Below are 9,181 nucleotides of genomic sequence, written 5' to 3' on the forward strand. Positions count from 1 at the left end.
CCCGCCCTGACTCAGCGCCCCGCTCCGGGTGCCGGCCCAGTGCGCCTGCGCAGAGCTGCCTCACCCTGACTCCTCAGCCCGAGAAGCCGCCGGACAGTTCGAGAAGAGGCGAGGAGTGGGCGGGCCGACGGGGCCGCGGAGGGCGCGATTGGTCGGCCTAGCGGTGACGTCTAGGGGCGCGCCGGGAACGCCTGGCCGCGGAGGGCGCGATTGGTCGGCTCGGCGGAGACGTCGTCGGGGGCGCGCCGGGGACGCCCGGAGGGCGGTGGCTCTCTGACCCGGCGGCTACGAATAAATGGCCGGGAGGTGCTGGCGGCGCGATGCTGGACTCTCCCGCGGACTCGGACCGGCCTCGGCCGTCGCTCGGATCCTGTTTTCCTCGTCCCTTTGGCCTTGTCCCCCGCGGCTGACCGCGGACAGGGAGACAGCTCTTGGTCTCTGCCACCTTCCGCTCCCCTCTGCGGCTGCGCAGGCCTCAGGCGAGGGCCAGGTACGGGGTCGGCCTGGGGGTGCCGGGCGGGGGTCGGACGGGGCCGCGAACCTCGGACTGGCAGGGCGTCAGTGTCCTAGCAGAACGGGGCTCTCACACCGCGGCTGCGGCGCCGAGAGCGCGACCACGTCGGGGTTGAGTTCGGCTTCCCGTCGGTCCTCGATCGATTGATTCCCGAACGTCCGCTGGGTGTTGCTGATCCAGGATGGGCAGATCCGACCTGGGCCCTGCGCTTCGCGGAGCCGAGAGTAGGGAACGAAGCTGCAGTGGGAAGCCGAGCGAGCGGGTCCTGGGAAAGGAATTACAGAGTAGAGGAAGCGCGATTTGGGTGGGGCCAGGTGAGGGTGTTAGGAAAGGCCCCGAGTGACGCTTTAAACCGGGCCCTGAGGGCATGAGCGGGTGTCAGCTGTGGCCGGAGTATCCCAGGCCTCCCGGCAGCGGGAGAGCTGATGGGCAGGTCCGGAAGAGGCCCCGGGGACGTGAATTCTGGGAGGGACAAGAGTTTTGAGAGGTTTGGTGGGTGCCAGATCACGGAGGGGCCCCTGTGAGGCGTGCCGTGGACTTCAGTTTTCTCTCAGGTGCAGTGGCATCACCGTTTGTCCACCTGTTTTCCACTGGTGAGTTGACGACTTCCCCTTCCCCTGGTCAACTCCAGGTTGATTGTCATTAAGGAATAAATTCTGAGTAAAGCTCAATGCATAAGGGAGTTAAAGACAGCAACAGGGGACTGAGTCGAGTGTAGTTAAGTAACGTGACTTAGCACCTGGTAACGGAGTTTTGTTTGTCAAGTATATTCAGTAGATGAAATTGCGATTTAAAGTTCACCGAGGCTGTAACTTTCCCTAGTAGCTGTGTAGTTGAATATGGGACGTCCCTGTCAATATGGGTCAAAATATGGATTAATGAAAACTTAAATTCGGGTTGAGCTTGATAAACTAGGAATTAAAAGAACTGAAAAACAATCTGTCTGCGAAGGGGTTTGATTCTGAAGGAGCTTTTCTACTTACGCTAAAAGTCCCATTTTCTGTTTGCTGAAAGACAAGAATTTGTGACACTTAGGCCCCTGCAGGAGCCCAGATGACTTGGGCATTTGATGCTCCCTGCGTGTTTACTTATATCAGCTGTGCAATATTAACCCTGGTGACTGAAATTCGGACCATCCTTGCTTTCCTCCTAATTATTTCTAATTCTTGCAGGTTACATTTCACTCTGTCATCTGTGTTTTGGACATTTTCTCATAATGGAGTTCCCTGATTTGGGGAAGCATTGTTCAGAAAAAACCTGCAATCAGCTAGGTAAGCACTTCTAGGAGAACGTTAACAGGAAATGGGTGTCTTGTCATCTATCTGGGAGAGGAACTGGCCACTGTCTTCATTAGCTGTTGTTCTCTGGGCCTTGGCCTTTCCGGCTTTTCAGTAATGAGATGCTGGCCTGAGTTTTTGGTTCTGTACAGCTAGGTACAAGGCTGGCTGCCAGCACGGAGTGGATTTAAATGCTCTGCTTAAATACGTGGTACCCCGTGAGGTGGGGTCTCTTTGGAAAGGATAGCTATGCCGGTTCTGCAGTGTTGCTGGCATTGTCAAATTCATGGCCCCTAATTTTTTTCTCATGTGGTACCTCGAGGATGTATTTGATAGGCATAATATGAACTCAGCAAAGGTAAATACCTGCTTAATACGATCTATGATTCTTCTGTTCTAGTCTTTCAAACACTTTACTGTTTTTTGTGTGTTTTTTGTTCTTTTTTTTTTTAGATTTTCTTCCGTTAGAATGTGATGCATGTAAACAAGATTTCTGTAAAGATCACTTTACCTGTGCTGCACATAAATGTCCCTTTGCATTCAAGAAGGTAATTGGTCCTACTTCATTCTAAAGATTCTCATCCTCACTCTCCAAAACTGCGCTGCCCGAGATAGTGGACACTAGCCACATGTAGAGAAAACTTAATTAAAATTAAATAAATCCTAAAAGTCCTGTTTCTCAGCGACGCCAGCCACGTTTCAGGTTTCCGGGAGCCGTGTGTGGACAGAGCAGCTGTGGAGCTTCTCCATCGTTGCAGAAAGCTCTGGACGGCACAGCTCTAAAGCAACAGATTATTTTCCTGGAATGAAATTGTTGTACCTAAACCTACAGAGCTTACTTTACATGTTAAAACGCTTAGTTCCTTTTATTCAACACACAAGGAGAAACAGCTCTGTCTTCATGGGGCACAAGAAACGCAGCGCAGCGCTTGATGGGAGCTCTGGTCTGGGCAGAATTGTAAATGCTTGCTTGTCTGGGCAACTTTGCAGCCTTGGCATCCTCCCTGGGTGATTCAGACAGTTCATGGTGGAAGCTGGAGGGTGGCTGCAAGGAAACAGACTTGCTTAAGTCCAGAGGTTTAAGACATTGGTTACTGACTTTTCAGGTGGTCCCAGCCTGAACTCACTTTGTTTTGGGTGCTTCAGGGAGCATTTTCGTGAGCTCTTCAGTCAGCACTCTGCTGCTTCCCCAGGGTGGCAGTTAGAAGTGCGGGTGACAGTGCGACACCCTTTGACCAGTGTCGGCTGGGGTCTGGCCCTTTGCTGATTCATGGGGGCGGGGGAGGGTGACTCATGTTCACCCGGCACCGATGACCAGGTCAAACTACCTGGTCTGTTGCCTTGACCTTCCTGTGTCCCTGGATAGGGAGAGTCTGCCTAGAGGTGACTGAATGATGCTTTATTTCTTAACTTGGCCAACTTGCCAGCTGCAGGAGCACCCCTGGGTGGCTTTCCAGCTCAGTTCCCAGACAGCTGGCATCGCGATTCTGTGATTACCTGTTACTCGTCCACATGTCACTTCAGTGTTCTTGAGCTAAATTAGCTCAGCTCCTGCCCTGGCCCAGAGGGATTTTAACCATGCTGGGCGTTCCCTCCAGAGCCCCCCAGTGCTGGGCTTGGTGGTGGTTCTGAGCCTGAGAGCTCAGCCTGGCCACGTGCGCCCTTGACTGATGAGCTAGTCTGCCTGCGTGGCCGCGGCGGAAGCTACAAGGAGCATCGGGGAGGCCGTTGGCAGGCGAAGGAGCTGAGGCTCTTCACGGCTGGTGTTTCTTCCTGGCAGCCCCACCCTCGAGGTGTTTGGGCAGCTTCACTGCTCACTACATGGTGCTGGACAGATAGCCCTGCCGCCCTGAGACTGTCCTTCTGGATCGGTTCACCAGCTGCCTTCCTGGGCTGCACTTGACCTCTGTCTCAGGGTCATTTCTGCGGGTGGTTAATAGTCTGTTTCTTCAGTTCTCCTGGGTTCCACTTCAGGCAACTGTCTGCAAGCCCTAGGGATGCCTTGCTGCCGATCCCCTGTGCCAACCACACTCTCCTCTCGTGGGGGGCAGATGTCAGTGCTTGTACTCTGTTTGCTTTTCAATGTGCTGTACCACTGTGCCTTTGTGTGTGTGTGTGAGGTTTGATTGTCTGAATCTGGAATATCATCTTGTATTTGTTATTTTTAGGATGTTCAGGTGCCAGTGTGCCCACTTTGTAACAGCCCCATCCCAGTAAAAACGGGAGAGGTCCCAGACGTGGTGGTCGGTGAGCACATGGATGGAGCTTGTAAGCACCACCCCGGGAAGAAGAAAGAGAAGGTGAGGACAGAGTCTGTGTCAGCCCTCTGGGGGCTGGTTTCTCCTCAGAGGAAGGAAGGTCAGTTATCCAGCGAGGCTAAGTAGTTTTAATAGTTTTTGTACAGAATAAAACCCTAACAGTTGATCGGTGTTTTCCTGGGTTGTGAACAGCATGGGTTTTTACAGTCGTATGAGCATATTTCCTAAATATTAGGGCCTATGTTAGGATTTGCTTTCGTTACAGGAATTCCTCCCAAGATGGAAAGTTAATGTGGTTTTCTAGAATCCTTCTGTTAGTGTGTGGTTTTTCCCAAGCTCCACCTGGGAAATGTCAGCGATGTAAAATCAAACATGGGCGTTCCTGCTCTGGTCGTCTTGGTGCTCGTTCTGAAGTCCCGCGTCTGTCCGTTTGGAGTCGGCTGTGGTGGAAGGAGCGGCCACCTGCCTCTCCTTAAATACGTGGTACCATGTACTGAAGCAGAGCATTGAAATCCAGCTCGCGTTCGTCTCGTTCACCCTGTAGTGCTGGGTGACGCCCGGTCTCCGCGGTGCGCCGGCCGCTGGGCTCCGGCACCCTCGCTGCGGCGCCCTCGCTGCGGCTCGCCTGGGCGTTCGCTGGCGTCGGGGGTTTTCCCGCTTCTGCTGCTGCTCAGGGAGTTCCCGCAAGGGGCCGGCTGTCCTCCTTGTCCCCGGGTGTGGCAGCTTCCCCCTGGCTGACCCTGTCGCCGTCTCCTCTGGACTCCCGCTCTGTGGGGCTGGACCTCCCGGGCCGGCCTCCTTTTTCCCCTCAAGTTCCCTCTTCTCTGTGTGACCCACGTACAGGTGGTCTTTCCTACGTCGTGGTCAGTCGTCCCCACGCGCCAGGTCCACAGCTGACAGCGCGCGCGCGCTGGGGACAGGGCGGCTCTGCCGTGTGGGCGGGGGTCCTCCCAGACGCGCGGCCTCCTCCCGGGCCCCGCGTTACCCGCGCTGCCTCTGCTGCTGTCGATTTCTGAGCCTTCGGGGATTCTGTGTCACACATACGCTGCTTCTTGACCCTCCCTGCCGGCTCATAGTTCAGCTTTTTCATGTCTGCTGAGTCCGTTACTGCTCGTCCACGTGCTTTTTCTAAAATCTTGTGGCTGTTTTGGGCTTCCCTGGCGGTCCAGTGGTTAAGACTCAGCACGTCCACTGCAGGGGGCTCTATCCCCTGGTCAGGGAACTAAGATCCCGCATGCCGCGTGGCACAGGCAAAAAAAAAAAAAAAAAAAAAAATTAAAATCTTGTGGCTGTTTTCTTTTTATCTTTTGCCCTTTGGGGTTCATCCATCCTTTTTCAGAACATCTCTTTGTGGTCACTTTTATAGAACTTCAGGCGGAATCGGAGCCGCCACCTGTGGTCACTTCTCCATCCTCAACTAGAGTCTAAGGAGACTCGGGTTGGACATGGCCCGTGGCAGCTGGTCCACTCCTCGGACTGGAGACTCTCGGAGCCCTGCATGAGTCCCCAGGCCCAGCCCAGCACTGCACGCTCCCTGGGGCCTCCGGGTTTATTTGGGTGGTTTCCCTAGGATGCGGGCTGCGCTGCCCCCTGCTGTCTTGGCCTTTAGAGCTTATCTCCAGGGCACTGGCTTCTGACCACCTTACCTCACGGTTTCTGTATGTTACACTAAATACAGAACAAATGCAATTATGACAAATAACCTGGAACAGGAGAGGGTGAAGTCTGTCCCTGAGCTTCCAGCCCAGACCCTCTGATTGGAGCCCCCCCCCCCCCGACCCCTTCCTGGCCCGTCTCCTCCAGCCCGTTGCTGCTGCTCGTGTTTGCCATGCCTCCGAGCCTTCCGGAAGCTTCGGTGACCAGGCCCTCCTCCCTCCTGGCTCCACCCTCACTTCCCCACCGCGCGCTGCCCCTCCTCGTCTTCCGGGCTCCACTGGCACCTGCACTGTTTCCACGCACCCGGGTCACTCGCCCTTCTTGGCCAGAGGGCTGCCCCCCAGCTGCCGGACCCCTCCTCCCTGACACCGTCACCCACACAGAGTCGGAAGTGCCCGGGAGTTTATATCACCGCAAAGACCCCGCAGTAACTAACGGCTGTGCCAGCTCCCCTGCCCCTGACGGGACACAGCCTGCGCCAGCTCCCCCTAGGGCTGTGCGCCACGCCTCGGGCCTGGCCTCCTTCCCTCCCGTGTCCCCGTCCCCTGCCCCCCGTCTTGTTCTTTTCCTGCAGTACCCCCCCAAGCATCTCACATGAGACCCCAACTTAAAATGCCGCTTTTGTATTTACCATTTGTTAAAACTTTTCTGTCTCCTAAACTAGTATTTCCTTGTTTACCTGACAGAAAGACATCTCAGTGAAACCCCGGTGCCTTCATTCTGTTTAGCTAAGGACCGTTTCTAGTTTAAATGCCGATGGTCTTATGGGGGGCGGGGCTTGTCGAATGATTGCTCGGTGAGGCTGCTGGAACATTGAAGCAACTTGTACTTTCTCAGATTTTCACGTACCGCTGCTCAAAAGAGGGCTGCAGGCGGAAAGAGATGCTGCGGGTGGCTTGCGCCGAGTGTCGCGGCAGCTTCTGCATTCAGCACAGACACCCTCAGGACCACGGCTGCACCCGCGGACGCCCCGCTGCCAGCACGGCGGGGTGAGGAGAGGCCCGGCTCGGCCTGCATGGCGTTGGGAAACCTGGACCCGTGCTGCACGCTCAGCTCTTGGTGTTGACCATTCGCTGTAGGGGTCTGGGTGAATATGATCTTAATTAAAAGCGGATTCCAAATCGAAGCCGGATTCTAGTCGTTGTTTGCTGGGACTGCAGTTCTGGAGCCAGAAATGCCTGCTCACCGCGCGGGGCCTCCCCCTCGCGAGGGTGCTTCCCGTAGGCTCGGGCTTCTCTGGCTTGTGGGCGCGTCACCCTGGCCTTTCACCTTCCTGTGGCGTTCTCCCCGTGCACGGTGCTGTCCAAGCGTCCCCTTCGCATGAGGACACTGGTCTGTGGGGTCAGCGCACTGAGCTCACCCCCCCTAGCCTCCAGCGACCCTCCCTCCAGATAGGTCCTGGGTGTCGGACTCCACCCCACCTTCTGATGGAGGCAGTTCTGCCCCTTCACTGGTTATTTACAGGGAGAACCTTCCTCGGGTCGGTGGAAAGGTCTGCCCCCACCTTCCGTGGGTAGAAATGGAAGCCCGAGTCACCTGTCACTTCCACTCAGCCGTTTCTCGTGGTATCTGTGCCCGAGCAGGGCTGGGGGGTGACCTCGTCCCTGCATGCGTGGCTCTCGGCACCGGTGAGGGGTTGGCTGAGCTCTGACCTGACCCTTCCGCGCAGGTGCTCGGCAGCAAGGGACTCGGAACCTGGGCCGTCGGGGGCTTCACGCGAGGGGCCGGGCGGCTGGCTGGCTCGGCGCTTCAGGTACTAGTAGGGGGCGCGCGGTGTTGCTGCCCTCGTGTCGGGCGGGGCGGTTCTCCGTCCTGCCAGGGAGTGCTCAGCGCTCATGACTGGCCGCCTGGAGCTCCGCGCTCCGTCACAGCTGGATGGGATGGAGGGGGACGCACGCCCGGCCTTGGACCTTGTCAACCCCGGGTGCACACGCAGGTCCCGCCAGCACAGGGTGACGAGAGGAACACTTTGTAGCTGGTTTCTGAAGCACTGTGTTTGGCGAATGTCTTTTGTACGATCACCCGCTTCTAGTTAATCAAGACAAACCTAAGAACATAGCTGTTTTCTTCTCTTTCAGGTGGAGAGTAGAGCGTTGATGTGACTGTGTCTGTTCAAACTGGCCTCTTTCCGTCCATGATTTGCACTTTGTGGATACTTTTATGCTCTAGCACTTCCCTACTTCCCGCCGCGAGCAGCTCTGCCCTGAGCTGAGCTGGTCAGGGGCTTCTGTCACTTAAAGCACCGACAGTGCATCTCACTGTGTCTTCCTCACGTGGCATCTGAGCCCAGGCACGGGGGCAGGACTACACCTACCCTGTTAGGGGTCCTTGTCCAGAGGTGGCCCCCAGCCCACCGCTCCTGTTTGACTGAGAGAACAGCCTGTGACCCTCTGACTGCAAGCATTGGGGTGACACCGAGGGCTTTGGGGCCTGTCAGGAGCGCCGTCATCTCCTGGGACCTCAGGGAACCGGATGAAGAGAAATGCCATCCCAGGCATAGCCCCAGGGGCACCCAGCCATGCGCTCCAGACATCCCACTGCTTGCGGATTAACAAAAATCCAAGCAGTTTCTCTTCCTTGTTTGGTTTCATAGCCTCAAAATATAATGGTTGTGACCAGCTAGAGGGGTGGGATAGGGAGGGTGGGAGCGAGGTGCAAGAGGGAGGGGATATGGGGATACATGTATACACACGGCTGATTCACTTTGCTGTGTGGCAGCTAACACACCATTGTAAAGCAGTCATACTCCAATAACAATGTTTTACATATATATATATATATATATATAGTGGTTGGGGGGTGTATTCAGTTCCCAGCCCACGGGCGGGTTATCCAGCTCTTTCTACACTCTGTCCTGTTGGTGGCGTTAGATCTGGACCCGTGGTTGTCCAGGTGCACCAGAATCGTGCGGGGCCTGGTAGAGCAGTGCCACCGCCCCCCACCCCACCCCAGCGGAGTTCCTGACGCTGTGGGTCTGGGGACTACGTGGACGGAGCCCTTTCTGCGGTCCAGGGCCAGTGCAGCGGCCACTGGCCGCTGGGGAGCACGTGGGGCCGGTGTCCAGCGTAGCCGCAGAGCTGTCACCTGCATTCAGTCATTAGGAAGCCGTGTTGAGTATGTCAAGAACATGAATATGTGAATCTGGTTTTTCAGCTGTAAATTTTATAAAATCTAAGTACAGATCAGGTCTTTCTCAAGTGAGGTTAATGTCCAAATTGAGACACTGGGTTTGGAAGTCAATGCCAAAAAAAAAGTGAAATATCTCATTGTTAAAAATATTTACAGGTCGAAATAGTATTTTGGATATGATGGATTAAATAAAACATTAAAGTGAGTTTTACCTGGTTTTGTTTTGTTTTTTAATTGTGGGTACTAGAAATTTTAAAAGTAGGTAGACGGGGCCTTCCCTGGTGGCGCAGTGGTTGAGAGTCCGCCTGCCGATGTGGGGGACGCGGGTTCGTGCCCCGGTCCGGGAG

At 55.4% G+C, this 9,181-nt stretch overlaps 1 protein-coding gene across 3 annotated transcripts; it reads left to right on the plus strand.

Annotated features, from left to right (window-relative positions):
• The first annotated feature begins 210 nt into the window (after positions 1–210).
• On the plus strand, positions 211–8,346 carry ZFAND2A (zinc finger AN1-type containing 2A). Of its 3 annotated transcripts, XM_060032573.1 has the most exons (8): positions 211–490; positions 1,069–1,107; positions 1,687–1,785; positions 2,245–2,339; positions 3,960–4,149; positions 6,543–6,694; positions 7,375–7,458; positions 7,784–8,346. In XM_060032573.1, the coding sequence occupies exons 3-8, from the start codon at positions 1,731–1,733 to the stop codon at positions 7,805–7,807; spliced, it is 600 nt and encodes a 199-aa protein (XP_059888556.1). In that variant the 5' UTR covers positions 211–490; positions 1,069–1,107; positions 1,687–1,730; the 3' UTR covers positions 7,808–8,346. The 3 variants fall into 3 exon arrangements, with proteins under 3 accessions (XP_059888556.1, XP_059888555.1, XP_059888557.1); XM_060032572.1 differs by lacking the exon at positions 1,069–1,107 and having other exon boundaries at positions 7,784–8,345; XM_060032574.1 differs by lacking the exon at positions 1,069–1,107 and having other exon boundaries at positions 215–490; positions 3,960–4,091; positions 7,784–8,342.
• The last annotated feature ends 835 nt before the right edge of the window (positions 8,347–9,181 follow it).

This window comes from Delphinus delphis, chromosome 15, assembly GCF_949987515.2.
Source record: "Delphinus delphis chromosome 15, mDelDel1.2, whole genome shotgun sequence".
Taxonomy (NCBI): Eukaryota; Metazoa; Chordata; class Mammalia; order Artiodactyla; family Delphinidae; genus Delphinus; species Delphinus delphis.